The 17,240-nt window shown below is 44.9% G+C and overlaps 1 protein-coding gene across 1 annotated transcript in view; it reads left to right on the forward strand.

The window, feature by feature from the left end:
- Positions 1–289: 289 nt before the first annotated feature.
- GNA13 (G protein subunit alpha 13) overlaps positions 290–17,240 on the forward strand; it is a 40,177-nt gene continuing 23,226 nt past the window's right edge. The window contains exons 1-2 of the mRNA XM_037495487.2: positions 290–604; positions 2,949–3,175. Coding sequence (XP_037351384.1) covers positions 322–604; positions 2,949–3,175 — 510 coding nt within the window. The 5' untranslated portion in view covers positions 290–321. The remainder of the gene's footprint in view (positions 605–2,948; positions 3,176–17,240) is intronic.

Below are 17,240 nucleotides of genomic sequence, written 5' to 3' on the forward strand. Positions count from 1 at the left end.
GCCGGCGCGTGAGCGCGCGCGCCTCGCCGACACCCCCCCCCCAGGCGCGGGCGGGAGGCGGAGCGGCCGCCGCGGCGTGCGCGCGCGCCCCCGGGAGGCGTCGAGCGCGCGCACGCCCCTGGGGCCGCCGCCCCTCTCGGGCCCGCCTCCCGCCCTCCCTCCCCGCTCGCGCCTGCGAGTCAGTTCGCTGGTTCCCTCCCTCCCGGGGCGCGCTCGGGCCGCCGCAGCGCTCCCCGCCCTCAGCCGCGGAGCCGGAGCCGCCCGCCGCCGGAGGAGGAGCAGGCCCGAGCGCAGCGGCCCGCCAGCGGCGGCGGCGCCAAGATGGCGGACTTCCTGCCGTCGCGCTCCGTGCTGTCCGTGTGCTTCCCGGGCTGCGTGCTGACGAGCGGCGAGGCCGAGCAGCAGCGCAAGTCCAAGGAGATCGACAAGTGCCTGTCGCGGGAGAAGACCTACGTGAAGCGGCTCGTCAAGATCCTGCTGCTCGGCGCGGGCGAGAGCGGCAAGTCCACCTTCCTCAAGCAGATGCGGATCATCCACGGCGAGGACTTCGACCAGCGCGCGCGCGACGAGTTCCGCCTCATCATCTACAGCAACGTGATCAAAGGTGCCGCGGGGGGCCCGGGGCGCGGGGGGCCGGGGGGCCGGGGCGCGGGCCGGGCACCGCCCTCGCTCGCGCGGCGCGGGCGGGGACGAGGCCCGCGGGGCGGCGGCGGGAAGGGGGCGCGGCGACCCCGGCCCCGGCCCGGCGCGCGCGCCCCTGGGTGCTGAGGCGGGGGGCGCCCCGCTCCCCCCGGCGCCGGGGTGCGGGGCACGGGCGCTCCCCCCGCCCTCCGCCGCGGGGCTCGCCCCCTCCGGGGAGGGAAGGGCGGCCAGCCCGGCCTGGGGGTGCGCGGTGCCCTCCCGGCCCCGGCCCCTCCCGGCGCGGGCGACCCACTCACATGGGGCCGGGTCGGCTCCCGGCTCGCGGCTGGCTCGGCCCCCCCGAGCACGGGGGTTCGGGAGCCGTCCTCTGAGGAAACGTCTCCCCGAGGCACTTTTCAAGGGCGGAGGGGGACATTTGAAGGGCTCCTGAGCCCTCTTGGGCAGACGTGCCAAGCTGAAGGGTGCCCGGTGCGCTGCGCTGGCGTCGGGGTGGACGAGACCCGCGCGCAGCCCGAAGCGGGGTTCGCCGGGTGTCGGGGTCGGGCAGGATGTTTGCCTCCTGGCCGCGCCGCGCTCCCGCGCTCCTGCTCTTCTGCCGCCGAGTGGCAGGGCTGGGGGGCGCTGCGACCCCTCGCTGCTGCGGTTCCCGGGACTTGGTGCGGTGAGAACAAGGAGCTTTGGCCCAAAATGTGATGCGGAACCTGAGCTGAGGCCGTGAGTCAGTGTTGACTCGGACTGTAGACTCTGTTTGGCCGTGTTTTGGGAGTTGATGTTAAACTTTGCTCCCAAGTGAAAAATGCGCAAGGTTCATCTTTCTGCGCTTTCAGAGAGTCACAGAAGAGAGTTTGTCATTTGAGTGAGAATTAGCACCCCCCCCCGCCCCGCCTTTTTAAGTATGGGACGTTTCCTGCATGAGAGGCATTTTGGCAAAATTGGGGTGCAGTGCCAGTGCTTTAGGTGCACCAGGAGGCTCCGCTTCATCTGGGTGGTAATTATCTGTGAGTTTGTGCTGATTTCAGGTCTTTTCCAAATTTTTTTTTTTTCCAAACTGGCGGTTTGGTTTAGGAAGTTCTTTAGCGACTGCTTGTTGTCACAGTCCCCCAGCAGACGCACACTGCCTCAGGGGGAATGAGGGGCCAGGAGCCCCGGGCCAGTGAGTTCACAGGTCGCTTCAGCCCTGAGCCCCCGCAGGTCTGCGCTGAAGCTGTGAAATGCAGTTGCATTTATTCAGTCTCAGTGCTGAATGGTCTTGTTCAAGGCTGCAGACGCCGCCTTGCCATCCTGCATTGAAAGTACCTTTGTGTCCCGATGCATCTGAGTTGAGGGCATTGTATCATGTCTGTGACAGTCACCGTGTTAACTGGTTATGAGCCAGGCGGACACTGGTTGTAAGTGCGGCCGACTTTGAGCATTGACTGTGAGGCCAACTGAGTCACCGGCCATGTAGCTGTTTTGAGTTGGCATGATTAGAGAATTTACAGCCAAACAGTTTTTCCATGATCCAAACGGATGACTTCCTAACCTTGACGTGACTGTAAAGATGGACCAAATGTGAGAGTTTAGAGGTTGGGTTTGAAGTAATCTCTGGGAGTTGAAGTCTCTGTTTTTTAAATCTTTTTGCAGTCGGTCTTCCTTTAGGGAAACCTGAGGTCATCCTGTGATTTACACAGGTTTAAAGTGTGGTAGGGCAAAGTTTTTGAGTTTTGAATGTGTTCCTAAAAGACTTGCTGTTGGGTTCAGCCGGGTGCTGAGGAGCAGGCAGCGCGGAGCAGTGCTGTCTGATTCTTAGTGTCGCACAAATCTGTGTCTTTTTCAGAGACACATAAAACCTTGGTTGCAATCTTTTCTTTAGAGCCTGGACCTCAGGCTGTGCACCCTCATTTCATGTTCCTTGGCTGGTTTTGATTCTCTTGTGACTACCTTCAACCTCAAGTTATTTTCTAAATTAGAACGTACTAAAACCCTTCAGAGAGAGCAATTGCACTTAAGCTGTGAACAACATTATACAAGGACTGGGTTTGAGAGAATCGAAGTACGCCATGCGGGACCCTCCTCCAGTGAGCAGCCGGGGATTGAAAGAGGCTGCGGGCAGCTTCGCAACCCAGCGCTCAACCGCTGTGCCACTGGGGAGGCCCTGTTAGTTGTTTTAAGCTCTGCAAAGTTAGGAGTGTTTGTTGTGATGTTGGACTCCATTTGAAGGCGGTGGGCCTGGAATATTTAAGAAGTTTGAGGAATTAATATTAGAATTGAATTTATGAGACTACCTGATGACGCCTGTTGTGCTTTTTTTTCCTCTTTAAACAAAGGTATGAGAGTGCTCGTAGATGCCCGAGAGAAGCTTCACATTCCTTGGGGAGACAACTCAAACCAGCTCAATGGAGACAAGTTGATGGCATTTGACACCCGGGCCCCCATGGCGGCCAAGGGGATGGTCGAAGCTCAAGTTTTCTCACAATATCTTCCTGCTATACGAGCGTTATGGGCAGACAGCGGCATCCAGAATGCCTATGACCGGCGTCGAGAATTTCAACTGGTAAGAGATTTGTTCTTTTCAAATGTGATTTTGTTTTTGTGACATGTATTAATATCTAGTGCCAGTACACTTTCTTCACTCACTTCCACAAAACAGTGTCTCTATTCAGAATTTTAGCTTTCAAGAATTGAAGTACTATACAGATGAACTTTAGTGGACTTTATTATAGGCAAGATAAAAATACCATAAGGCCTCACGGATACAATGAAGCTGTTAGTTTTAATTGGTCATTTTTCTTTTTGAAAGTAGGGTCGTATGATTTCCTTAGGTACTTTCTTCTAATTTTGTTTCCTTTTTGAAAACAAATTCCTTCCCATTACAGCAACAATATTCATCTTTTGAAAAACTTGACCTTTTACTCTTAGAATAAGAGTTTGGTAACTGAACCTAGTTGTTCAGAGGTGCAATGTAGCCTTTAGAGGTACTCGTGTTAAGATCCAGATTATTTTACTGTATGTCAAGACATTAACATCTTTAGTGACGTTGAAGTCATTGTACACTTTGTCTCTCTGCGTTTTGTGTGTTTTTTTTAAAGGCTCCTAAGCATGTTTTACAAAATGTTCCTTCTTAAGAAACAAAATATTCTCGCCTATGTTTTGTGCTTGCTTTCACATGGGAAGCACCTAGCATTTATATTTATTTTATATACTTCGACTTAAATAAAACTGTGTGGCTGTTACACAGCATTGAGGAGAGGGTGGGAAAGAAAGGATCCCATCTAGGTGACAGATAACAAAATAATTGGACTAGATTTTTGGTCAAGTGTTTTATAATTTAATGGTGAATGCTCTGATTGTATTCTGGGTTTCATTTGCCAAAGCCCAGGCAAGTCCCGGGAATGACAGCGATCTAGACTGTCTGCACAGCGGAGATCCCAAATGTTGTGCTACGATATCAAAATGAAGTGACAGTTAAGACTGCTTTTTGTTTAATGATGTCACCGGCATTTATGGGTGTGGCTACAAAATGCTGTGCGGCCAGCTGTCCTTGCTATTACAGTGTGTTCTCAGAAGCAGTCTTGGCTATTAAAGTTCCAGAAAAGTGATCATGACAGCTTTCATAAAACTGAGACTTGCATCTTCACTTTCCCTGAATTATGACACTGTGTGTCTCACACCGCCCAGCGCCTGACCACGTGCTCCCTGACTTACGTCTCCTTTCCTGCGTGCCTTCTTGAGTAATGACAGCAGCGCCTGCCTCACCTCATTGCTGAGCTGGAGTAGTTGACAGCATTATGCTGAAAATTACTAATTTAAGTTGGCCAGTGACCGCTGTCCACTTCTTAGATTTATGGTTCATTGTCCTCTAGTCGGTATTTGGTATTTTATGTTCAGCAGTCTTGCTTGTGTAATTTCCTCCACTCACCCCTTCTCATTTCCCTTCATCCTCCCTCCTGGTTTTAAGTGCTGCTTATTCATCTGAATTTGTTTTCTCAGTAAACCAGACGTCCAGTGTACGTTGTCTCGGGCTCTTCTCATTCATTCTTCCAGATCAGGGGAGAAACATCGATGTGTAAGAGCGTCCGCGCGTGCTGATGGCGTAAATAAACAAATGACAACAGGCTAGTGTCTCTGTGGGAGCGTGTTGTAATGGAAGTTGGGCTTCACTGACAGGACTTGAATTCACATGTTCCCATCTTGTGGTCTCTGTTGACACGGTCGGGGCATCCTTGTTGAGAAAGCACTCCTGCGTGTTCTCACTCCTAGCAGGCAGGGATGCGCTTCCCCTGTGATGTCCTCAGCATTAATGGTCCCTGGCACATGTTGTCTGTACTAGTTATTATGTGGAATTAATGGCTCTGATACTGTGGATGCTGGGTGGTGCTTGCCATAGTTGTTGGACACTAAGAAGGCATTTGGCTTATTTAAAATTTCCCTCGGGTCTTCGCTTCTTGTCTTGTGTGCACACCGCAAACGCCCAGGTGCTAGCTTTTCTACCCCTGTACAGTCCCTTTCCCTTCACCCATTCCTCCTTTCTCCTTTCCACTGTGTCCTGCTGCCTCTTGCTTGTGCTCCCAGGTGGGCGTGTTCAACTATAGCATGGGTTTGCTCAGAAAGCTTTGGTCATTCTTTTTGCCTCCAGAATAGAGCTGGACCTCAGCGTGTGTGCGAATTCAGACTCTGGCCAGTTCGCCTCTGATTCCAGCAATATACAGTTGGTCCTTGAACAGTTTGGGGCCTGAGGGCACTAACCCCCGTGCAGTTGAAAATCTTAGTATAGCTTGATTCCCCAAAAACCTAACTACTGATAGCCTGATGTTGACCGGGAGGCTTTACCCATCGCATTAGTGATTGGTTAACACGTATTTTTGTATCTGCTATTCATTAAATAGACATGGACCTTCATAAAGTCTTTACCTTGTCTTCTTCACTCTTTGTGGGCCAAGGTGGAAGAGAAAGAGGAGGGGTTGGTCTTGCTGTCTTAGGAATGGCAGAGGTGGGAGGGAGACAGGAGAGGCAGGCGCCCTGAATGTAACTTACTTATTACTTATGTAATAAATTTTATCTGAAGTTCTTGCTTTTTTGTTTCTCTGCAAATGTTTCTTCTATATGGTATCAATCCTCCTCCTGGCGTTTGCTTTTGTTTTCGTTTTCAGCCTCCATATTGTAGAAATAAAAGCAGTCTTGCGTAATCAGGGCCCTTCTGCCAGATTGTCTAGTGTCACTGGGTTTCTGGCACAACTTTTCTAATATGGCTTCTTCTCTGCCTTCTCCGTTTGGCTCTGGTGCACAGGCTCTCATGACCATTAAGTGTTTTAAATCCTCTGATTTGGCGTCTACCTGCTTAGAAGTGGACCTCACAGTTCACGCCTGTGGTGTGCAACTGTACTTCATTAGACCACTGCGCAGACAGCGCCTGTGGCGCCTCTTAATCCCGAGTCCCCTGAGTGTCTGCCGCTGGCCCTGTCTTTGGATGGATCCTGCTGTTACTTCATCTACCCCTTAGATCTCACCTTTCACTCGGTACAGTGGTGACCAATTTTTTTTTTTTTAAACAAATTTTTAAAAAAGATTTATTTATTTATTTATACAAGCACTGGGTACAGTCAGAAGCGCGGGAGGGTGAGAGAATTCACCAGAGCCAGAGCGGAGAGCAGAACAGGCAGACTGTCGACGTACACTGCTGAGGGGAGCAGCGGGCAGCAGGAGAGGTCTGCGCGCCATGTGGGACCCTCATCCAGTGGCCGGGGTCCAACCAGCGCTGTAGGGGCTGCGGGGCTGCGGGCAGCTTCGCAACCCAGCGCTCAACCACTGCGCCACCGGGGAGGCCCCAGTGGTGACCAATTTTAATGCAACTAAATGTGATCCGACAACCCCTTGGTCAGATGCCTATGAAATACTTGTTTAATACAAAACAAAATACAGATTCCTAGACTTTATCACAGGAGCATTTCTGATTTAGAAATCTGAGGTGGGGCCCAGTGTTCTGTATTTCCAGCAGACAGCCATGGGTGATTGGCAGGCATTTTGCTCTGTGCCAAGTGAGGAGGACCAGGCTTCAGTGCCACAGCTTCCCCAGAGCTCCCTGGCTCCCCCTCCCCAGCTGGGATGTGCCTGTGCCCCAAGTCCTCATTGCTGCTTTCTAACCCACTGTCCTTGCCTGTGTTGCACCAATTTGCCTTTGTGTTTGGTTCTCTCACCAGCATAGGACCTGGCACTTACTTTTAGTTCCTTGTTTTTTAGACATTCTGAACTATAAGGTTCTTTTCGGGGAAAAAAAAGTCTCACATTAAGTTCCTTCTGGGAAATATGAGTTATTTCTGTACGCTAGTTTGTTACTTTTCTAGGAGAGGGGAACTCATATTACAGAACCATAATTTTTCTTTTTTGTTATGTTTAACAATCCAGCCAATTCTATAGCTTCCCTACTTTATGTAAGGGGCAGAATCTCCCGGGTCATAAAATACTCACCCCCCCAGCCCATTCCATTTGAATGCACTCCACTCCCTCCTTTAAAACACACAGAGCTGCCATAACTTCTATTTCTAATGAATATTTCTGAATCTTGGCTAGAAAAGGTAAACATCAGGGTAATGGGAGGAGTTGATAGATAAAATAACTAAAATTAGCTCTGTTTCAGCCAAAAATTATTAATGTGATTTGAAATGCAAAAAATAGGGGAGGTAGTTTTTAAACTAATAATGGCTTTTTTGGCTTAAGATGAATGACTGGACTCTGGATAGTGGGTTTTTAGTAGGCCATTCTTTTGTTAGTAAACTTTGGGTAATAAACATCACTGTTTTCTTTCCCGAGTTCCCAAAGGCAAACATTTCCTTTTCTGGTTGGTTTCATTATGGCTAAGCGAGGTAATTCACTATGGAAGAACAAAAATTTCATGTAGATAGAGGCTTAAGGTACCTCTGCAGTTGTTACAAATTAACACCTGGGGTGATAGCCCTAAGAAGCTAGGGCTCTTAGTAGTGCATTAAGTGTAGTGCTCTCCCTGGCTGCCTGGTCTGCAGTCTGCCCCTGCAAGAGACTGTCTTCATGAAAACTTCTTATGGGACTATAGTTAGTGGATTTGGTAACGTAGAAGACGATGGGAGTCAGTCACTTATTCAGAAGTTTGAGCGAAATTTATAGGACGGGTTGTAGAGGATGGGCACATTTGTGCACTGGGAGGAACGCTCCGGAACTTCCTAGTTTCTCTACACACTTTAACATTGTCAGCATTATTAACATAACTTCCTGTAATGATGGCCTTTCTTTGCAATTCCTGAAACCAAAACTATTTTCTTGGTTATCTTAGTACCTTTAGTTAGACTCAGACTTAAATTTTCTCACTCAAGTACTACAGTTTGTGCCTGATGATAGTTACACTTCTCCAAACTGATGAGGTAGTTTATTCATTGAGACAGAACTTTCCCTAGTCTGTGTAACAAAGTAACTATTTTGCTTCTTGCATTGACCTGTGAAAGAACTGACTGCTAAGTAAAACAGAACTTCAGTTTGTACTAGACTGTTTCTTTATTTGCTTTGCAGTATGAATGTGAAATACTGTCGAGTTAGAGGCATTTGTTTATTCTTTAACACTAATTTGGATTTGCTTTAACAAGTAAATCCATTAGTACTTTCAGTTATAAACTATTATGTTTCTGTTAGGGAAGCATTTGGTCCATTTACTCTATCAAAAGATAAAAAATTTTGACTTCAGGTTGCTGAAAACCTGTTGTCCCCTGATGCTAGGATTTGGGTAAAAATCTGTGATGTAATTACTATTAGAGATTGTAGTGATTTTAAATGTTAGGTCTCTATAGATAGAATTTCCTTTAGGTGAATTTGACCAGCTGTCAAAGTGGTACGTTATTCAAACCTTGGAAACCCAAAACTGCGGCACGATTTACATTAAAAACAAAGAGGATGTTTGGCTTTTGCTTATAATTTTAATAGAATTTTGTGAGATTGTGTGTACATACACACTTTGTGAGATACAGTAGTGTTTCTGTGTCTTGTACTGTGTTAATGTGTTCAAGTTTATGTTCTCTTTAAAATCATTTTTGGTAGAAATGTGAATAGCCTGGGGATGCCTGGGCTCTAGGTACTGAGTGGGGATTGTGGAATACCATGCCGCTTTCCATCCTGGCTTTTATTGCTGAATAAGGCTAGCGGTACAGTGATTTATTCTGCTCTGAAAGTGTTTATTAAGCAACTAAGTGGTAGGGTAAGGAAAGGGTTTTGTTACGAAAACTAAACTTTAGTTTCAGAACTCTTTATAGAGTATGGACCTAACCCAGGAGAAAGGGTTGTGAGCTCACTTTTGAGAAAAGCATAATAGCCACTGGACATCTGGGGCTGAATATACCCTGTTCATTTTTCTCATATAGGCAGCAGCCCAACCAAGTTGGGGTATCTAGTCATACTAGCCCAAAACAGGCACCAATTTCTTTCTCCAGAAATTATTATAATTCAGGTGTTGATAACTGCATCACTTTTAATACCTTATGTTTTACAGAAATTGCTTGGTGCTTTTCAAAGTTTCCTGTACATGTATTATCATGTAATCCTTTAAAAAAAATAAACAGAAATAGGATGCATGCTATTACCCCTACTTCACAGGTTTAAAAAATGAGATGCAGAGTTCTTTGATGCTTTGGATCACAGAGCTAGTAAATGAGAGTGTAGATCCCGGAGTCCTGAGCTGCCGACTCAGTCCACAGTGCTGGCCGCCCCGTGTTTGGCAAGCACTCCGGCTTTAGGTGCACGGCACATGCCTTCCTTCATTCCCAGCCTCTTCGGACCCGCAGCCACACCAATTATAAATACTTTTCTATTAAGTTCTAGCACGTTATGGGTACGGTTTTATTAAGAACACACAGCATTACACTAATATTCACATAGCTTTTGTATTTTGAACTGCCTTGATATCCTTGTGCCATTTCTTGTTCACTTTATTACCTTATGTTTACGAGAGGGAGGACAATGGGGGACTAATAGAACATTGGCATGAAGCTTCGGTGGCGGCTGAGGAAGCTTGTGCACATATTGAGTGGCAATAAATATGCCCCCAAAGTTATGTAGATGTATACATGACTGACACATTGTATCATAGTTGTGTTATAAATCATCTTAAAGGACATTTAATGGTAAATTTACTTAGAGTGAGACAATTCGTCTTTTTTTTTTTTTTTTTTTTAAGATTTATTTATTTATTTATACAAGCACTGGGTACAGTCAGAAGCGCGGGAGGGTGAGAGAATTCGCCAGAGCAGGGAGCAGAGCAGGCAGAAGGACCGAAGTACACTGCTGAGGGGAACAGCTGGTGGCAGGGGAGGTCTGCGCGCCATGCGGGACCCTCCTCCTGTGGCCAGGGAGCAGCCGGGGATCGAACTGGTGCTGCAGAGGCTGCGGGCAGCTTTGCAACCCAGCGCTCAACCGCTGCGCCACCGGGGAGGCCCGGGACAGTTCGTCCTTTATCCCTCACCAGGATAAAGGCTGTTTAAATCTTTACCTCCTTGAAAACTTACTGTTCCAGTGATCCCCAGCTGGGGTTCTGGCAGTGAGCGGGGTTCGAATGTACCCGGAAGCCTAGGAGTTTAATGGCGACCAGCTATCTGACAGGCAGCCATACGTTTTTCTGGGAAAATGTCTTTTTTATTTTGGCACATATCTGGCATATTATTGTTGAATTTGCTCTTGGTTTGGAGAAAAGAGGTACCAGAGCGTTTTGTTCTGTTACTGTTATGAATTCCTTTGCAGTGTTTCTCATGTCGCTGTCACAGTTTTCATAATGCTCATGAACGTTCCAGATTGCAGTAGATTGCAAGTTCTTGTTCCAGTTAGAAACTACCTTTTTTTAAAAATGTGTATTTCTGGAAATTAGCAGTGATTTTTATTTCCTAGCTTGAAGTACTTAATTTTTTCCCTAGCTAGGTGGTAGAATTCATTTTTGTCTATAATATGAGCATATTTTTGGTATACAAGATCCCTTTCTTTAAGAGTGTGTTTTATCCATGTTTGAGAGCAGTGTTAGAATGGACAGATAAGAATCAAGGAAACAGTTTTGTTTTGAGAACTGGACTTCCGTGGTCTTGGCTGAAGTAACAAATCTGTTGCAGTGATAGTTGTTTATATTAATCTCTCAAATTTAATTTTTTTTGTCAAAATGAATAAAAAAGAGATTTAAATCAGAGCATTGGATGAACCTTTTCATCCCCAACTAATCTTCAATCAATGGAGAATACATTAGTAGAATTATTCTTCGTTGATTTATTGGGGATCTTTTGTTTGTTTTTAAGTCATGAGAGCAGTTTACTTGCTATGTGGACCTTTACTTTGTATCTTCCAACCAATTAAATAGCCATCTTTAAATTTAGTCTTGTATTTTACATATGGTAAAGCATTTTTACAAATGGTTTTAATGTGATGACTTTAAAATTTGATGTGGTTTTCTGATATGCTGTGAGATAAAGTAGTACTAGACTCATGTCCTGGCTTTGCTGCTTACCGTGTAAGCTCGAGGCAGTCCCTCAGCCTCTCTGAATTTCTATTTCTGCAACTGTAAAAATGAGGATGATCCAAAGACATCTTCGTTGTAATAGGGATAATCCATGTAAAACCTTTTGCACAGTGCTTGATGGATATTAACCATAATATTATTAATCATAATACTAGTGCCCATTAATACTTCTAATATACTATATACACATGAACCATAAATAGCTTGAAGAAAATAAAACACTTTGATTCACTCCGTGACTTGACTAAAATTCTGAATTCTAAATAATGCCCAGAATGATTCACATTCTTGTTAGACCAGTGTTCTCTCTAATAAAGGAGCACCTCAGAGAGAGGTTTATCTATGTTGGTTCTTGTTCCCTTCTGATATCACTTTGCCTGATTTTCAGATTGAAAATTTGTGATGTGGTTCTTCATTTATTCACAGACTCTTTATAACATTTTGTGGAGGTGGGGATAATTTCTGAACTTTTAACATTAGAAACAAAAGCAGAAACAATATCTAACCTAGTTAGCTCTGTACTTATTTTTATATTGACTTGTTTTTTTTCCTTACATGAGATATACATGCACTCAGTTTAAATGCTTTTACCTTTATTTTGCCTCTATTATTGATTAAATTTTCTGTCTCCATAAACAACATAAAACTTTTTAATCTTTATTTTAAAAAATGGATTAATCTGTCTTCCTGATAGCCATAAAGATAACATTTCTGAAAGCCCTTTGCCTAGATATTCATTTGAAACCAGCAACATTTTGTAAATAATGGGTCTGTAGCTTTATAGCTGGTCCCAGTATATGTTTGTAAAGCAGTTTAAAACACATGTGTAGCTAGGGAGTCAAACGTAGTTGTGAAAATAAATGTGCTTTGACATGATACAGCATTGTAAGATTGCAGTGCAACTAGCCACGACTGCTCATTTCCCTTTTTACTGTGAGGTTTGTAGCTAGAATTAATTGTTTGGAGAGAGTGACTGAGCACTGCACAAGTGTCGGCCATTGCTTACCTTCCTGTTGGAGGGAGATCATCTTGGGCCCAGGTGCTAGTGCTCTGGCCCTCCACTGACGTGCTGCTTCCCTTTTCTCTTGCTCTCTGGCGACACCCGCCACACACACACACTCCCTCCCCCTCTTTCCCTTTCTGCGTTTGCTGTGCCCAGTGGCACAGGCCTTCTGCACACGCAGGTTCACGTGAGTATTTGGGCTTCTTTCCCAAGATAATAAAATCCTTAACATTCACAAAATACAGAGTGATTTTTAAAGATTTCATATACTTTTTGTGAATTGTTAGTACTTTTGATCAATTTTCTGAAAACATTAACAGAATTACTGTTTTTTTCTCATGGAGCAAAATAAACAAATTTCAGATTTGGTCCCCTAAAGAAGAAACTGTTTTACTGATTTTGGCATTTGAGAGCAGTGTTAGCCCATGGCAGAGACTCTTCTTTTACTCCCCCTATCTCCACCAAAAAGCATCACGGCATCTTTGGGTTCCTTGAGCCTGGAAAGTTCCTTAGCCCATTAATAGGGCATTTCTCTTCCCTTTTAACGCTTCTAAAAAGGTAAAAGTAAAAGAGCTGAAATGATGAATAGCTGGAGTGAGAGACTTTCACGTTCCTTTCCAGTGTCGCGGTTACTGTTTTCCTAGTCTGTGGGTAGTCTGTTTTAAAATTATTTCTCTGTTACATAGGACCTACTACCCCGATAGAAGTTGCATAGAGAATCTGTCATATCACCATGTGATTTTCCTTTAGGCCTCATGATAAGAAATACGGTTGTATTCATTTACCAGTAAGAAAAAAACTTGCGGCAGCTACTAGCAGTGAGCAGCTGCTCTCGGCCTTCAGAGTTGTTAGAGAGCTGTTCAGAAGTCACTGCCTGCCAGCTCTGCTGCAAGAGGCCTCACAGATAGATATATGTGATTATACTTTAGACAGCTACATTGCTATCAAGTATCACGTGGTCGCAATTCGTTTTTGTTGCTTTTGAGAAACCTAATAATTGAACGCTATATATTCACAAAACCGCAAACACTATATTAGTTGAAATATTTTTAAAAAGGATGTGATTTAGCCTATTGAGTTAAAATATTACAGTACAAATACATTTGTTATTTTTTAGCTGTTACTAACTTGCTACTTTTGCAGTAAAACTATCTTTATGAGCTACAGCTTCAGTGGTGATGGGGACTCTGAATTGCTGATATAGATAGCCCCCATACACGTGGACTGCAGACTTGGGAAAGGAGAATTATGCTTAATTTTTTTCTTGACTTTCTAAATTCTGTTATCAAATGTTGCAACGAGTTTAAAAAGCTGGTGTTAGAGTTTAGTAAGAAGCCAAGATTCCTGCCTGTGTTTTGCATATTTGGCCTTACTGTCTTTCTTTTGAAAAAGAAGGCTCTTTATTTGAAATTAAAGTTCAGGGCCTCCCCGGTGGCACAGCGGTTGAGCGCTGGCTTGCGAAGCTGCCCGCGGCCTCTGCAGCGCTGGTTCGATTCCCGGCTGCTCCCCGGCCACCAGAGGAGGGTCCCACATGGTGCGCAGACCTCTCCTGCTGCCCGCTGCTCCCCTCAGCAGTGTGCTTCGGTCCTTCTGCCTGTTCTGCTCCCCGCTCTGGCTCTGGTGAATTCTCTCACCCTCCCGCGCTTCTGACTATACCCAGTGCTTGTATAAATAAATAAATAAATCTTTAAGAAAATTTAAAGTTCATTTTGTAGAAATGGATTCTTTATTATATAGAACTATATATATGACTATTTGACCTTTTTATATCTAATTTTGTACTACATTCAAGTATTAAGGTATAGGACATTGCTTTGAGTGTCTTTTTATTTATTTATTTTTAAAGTTTGAAAGTCATCCTTTTTTTTAACATTTATTCATTTATTTATTTATACAAGCACTGGGTATACAGTCAGAAGTGTGGGAGGGTGAGAGAATTCATTGGAGCCAGACGGGGAACAGAACAGGCAGACTGACTAAATACACTGCTGAGGGGAGCAGCGGGTGCGGCAGGAGAGGTCTGTTGCGCCATGTGGGACCCTCACCCATGGCCGGGGATTGAACCGGCGCTGCAGAGGCTGCGGGCAGCTTCGCAGCCCAGTGCTCAGCCACTGCGCCACCAGGGGAGGCCCTGAGTATCTTTTTATTATGATAATCTGGATTCATTTTCTCTTCCTATGTGAAAAATGATGAGCAAATATAATAGGTATTGAGGGCAAGAAGCCTTGGGTAGCAAATTCAAGACTTCTTGTTTAGTAAGTCTGCTAACAGTTCATGGCAGCTCTCAGCAGCCATCTAATAACACATTATTGAACACCTGTTAGTAAGCCGGGCCTTTTTTGCAGAGCATTGGCCAGTGAACTAAGTGAAAGTAATCACTGTTTCCAGTGATCGTCTCTGCTAGTTGGAAGAACTTACGTTAGAGTCTTCCTACATAGGCCAACAAGTAAACAACCACACGTGTGGTAAATGCTTTGAAGGAAAAGTAAAGGAAGCAATGAAAGAACAGGAGGATCTGAGGAAGTAGGGTTTTACATGAAGGTTAAGACGCATTCATTAGGCAGTGCCAGCCTGGTGAAGGCAAGGGAAGGGGTGCAGTTAGGAGGGGCACCATATGTGCAGGACCTGGCGTGGGAAAGACTTGCTGGGGGGTGGAAATTATAGGGAATGAGGAGAACAGTCAGAAGATGTCTCCAGAGCTCTTGTTCTGTCGGTTGCTCCACAGTTGAGAGACTGTTGTAAAATATGAAAAAAACAAACAGTGGACTTAAGATATTCATTATAGGGGAAATCACTGGGATCCTGATCCTGATATGGATGAGGGAGAGAGGCGCGTGTGAAGAGTGACTTGGGTTTCTGCCTTTAGTAACCATGTGGGGAGGTGCTTTTCGCTGAAATGAAAAGATTGAGAATGATATTTGAGGGGGAAGGTGAAGATTGTAGATGGGCTCACTAGGGGCGACACCTGTGAGACGTACAGGGAGACTTGAGCAGACAGGTATGTGAGTCTGGAATTCAGAACAGAGTTTTAGGCTAGAGGTAGAAGTATGGGAGTTGTTTGTACTCAGGAAAGATTTAAAGTGTGCAGAGTGCCTACAATTACTCAGGAAAAAGATGTAAAGAGAGATTAGGGTTCAGGATAGAATCTTGAAAAACCTTTTGAGAATGTTTAGAGGAGGGGATGCTACCAGAAATGCCAGAGAGGAAGGAAAGATTTAGGAAAACGTCATGCAGTGGAAACCAGGGAAGTGTCCAAGGAGAAAACAGTGGCCATTGGTGCCACGTGTCCCTGACAGTGCCTATAAAGTGAAGACTGACATGTCCAAGAGTTTGGCACCAGGAAGGTTACAGCTGAGGGTGGCAGGTGACGTAGTGAGAGCTAAGCCAGGCTGGAAGCTTCAAGAGGGAAGAGAGGTGAGGAAGTGGGGAAGATTCACTTGAAATCAGGCTTACTGTTCTCACTTCCTTTTGCGGTGCTTTAAACCACCTGGCTTAGTAGGTTGGGTTTTTTTCAAGCCTTTTTAAAGTTCAAGAGGACATTACATTTATGTTTGCCAATTTCTTTAACTCTCACTCTCAAAAGAGTTAATGTCAGTTAATAATGGTTTTTTTTTTTTTTTTTTTTTTTTAAGATTTATTTTTTATACAAGCACTGGATACAGTTGGAAGTGCGGGAGGGTGAGAGAATTCACCAGAGCCAGAGTGGGAACAGAACAGGCAGACTGACAAAATACACTGCTGAGGGGAGCAGCAGGCGCGGCAGGAGAGGTCTACATGCCATGTGGGACCCTTGCCAGTGGCCAGGGATCGAACCTGCACTGCAGAGGCTGTGGGCAGCTTTGCAGCCCAGCGCTCAACCACTGAGCCACCAGGGGAGGCCCCAGTTAATAATGTTTTATCTTCATCTTTGAGCTTAGGGAGACACAGTTAGTTTGTTACTTTGTACTTAATTATTTCACTCACTATCCTTTCCTATTTTAGTGAGGGCAGTAATTTGATCAGACATCACACTCACTCATTCGTTTCGTTGCTCCTTCTGCAATCATGTTCTGAGTACCTGCCCACAGCAGGTTTTGGGCCCAGGGGACTCAATCTGCTTGTCTGGCTGCCTCCATGGGGAACTGTTAAGTCAGCCAACCAGCAGCGATTGCAAATGATAATGGCAAATGCTGCAGCATGCTGTATTTGTTGCCAGGAGTATGCAAAATCCCTAAGTTCTCACTAACCCAGAAGAGACCCAGGGGAGCATATAGTCCACCTCCCTCCATTCTGTACATAAGGCACAAGCCCATGGAGGTTAAGGTCGCAGCTAGTTTTGGTGATAGAGCTAAGGCTGGAGAACTGCAAAGCCCACATCTGATACTCACTGCATGCTTTTCTACATAACACGATTAATTGAGCAGTGAATTGGAAACAGAAACTAATAATGCCAGTGTAAATTTTCAGCTGATCTCCTTCATTCATCAGTATTTGAAGACATTTGCAGATTGCCTTGCTTTGCTGTCTGACATGATTGGCAGATGGGGAGTAGAGGGGAATTAACACTCTTGTGGGTGGAACTTCCCTGCTAGCCAGAGATTTGGGATGATGGATTAAACCATAAACTGGGAGTAAAGTGATCTGGTTTTCCTCTTACCCACTGTGTGACCTCAGGCATAGCATTACCTTATTAATGCTGATTGTTAGTATTAATTAATGTTGATCATTATGTAATATTTGAATTGGAGGATTTCATGCTACACTGTAGCACATTATCATAGAACAGAACTTTCCATCTTGTGTGCATTCGCAAGGACTTCTGGGTATTATGAGTGCTCTTATAGGCCCCTTTATTTAGATAGCAGGGGAATTGAAACTGTATTTGGGAAGTGTGTTCTGTGTTGGAAAACTGCATGTTCTTTTTTTCTTTTTAACAATTGAGATCATTTCTTTTAGAGAATTTAAAAAATTAACTAAAATGCTGGTACTGGCATTGCTAGATACTTATTAATATGCTATCAGGATTATGCAATATATGATTGACTCTTTGAAAATGTACTTTAATTTTGAGGAAATTTTCAAGGCTCAAAACTGTAAGCTTTTTTGGTGAAAAGTAGGAAAGTTATT

This window comes from Talpa occidentalis, unplaced genomic scaffold (genome assembly GCF_014898055.3).
Source record: "Talpa occidentalis isolate TD23 unplaced genomic scaffold, MPIMG_talOcc4v2.1 talOcc4.7, whole genome shotgun sequence".
In the NCBI taxonomy this organism is placed as follows: domain Eukaryota; kingdom Metazoa; phylum Chordata; class Mammalia; order Eulipotyphla; family Talpidae; genus Talpa; species Talpa occidentalis.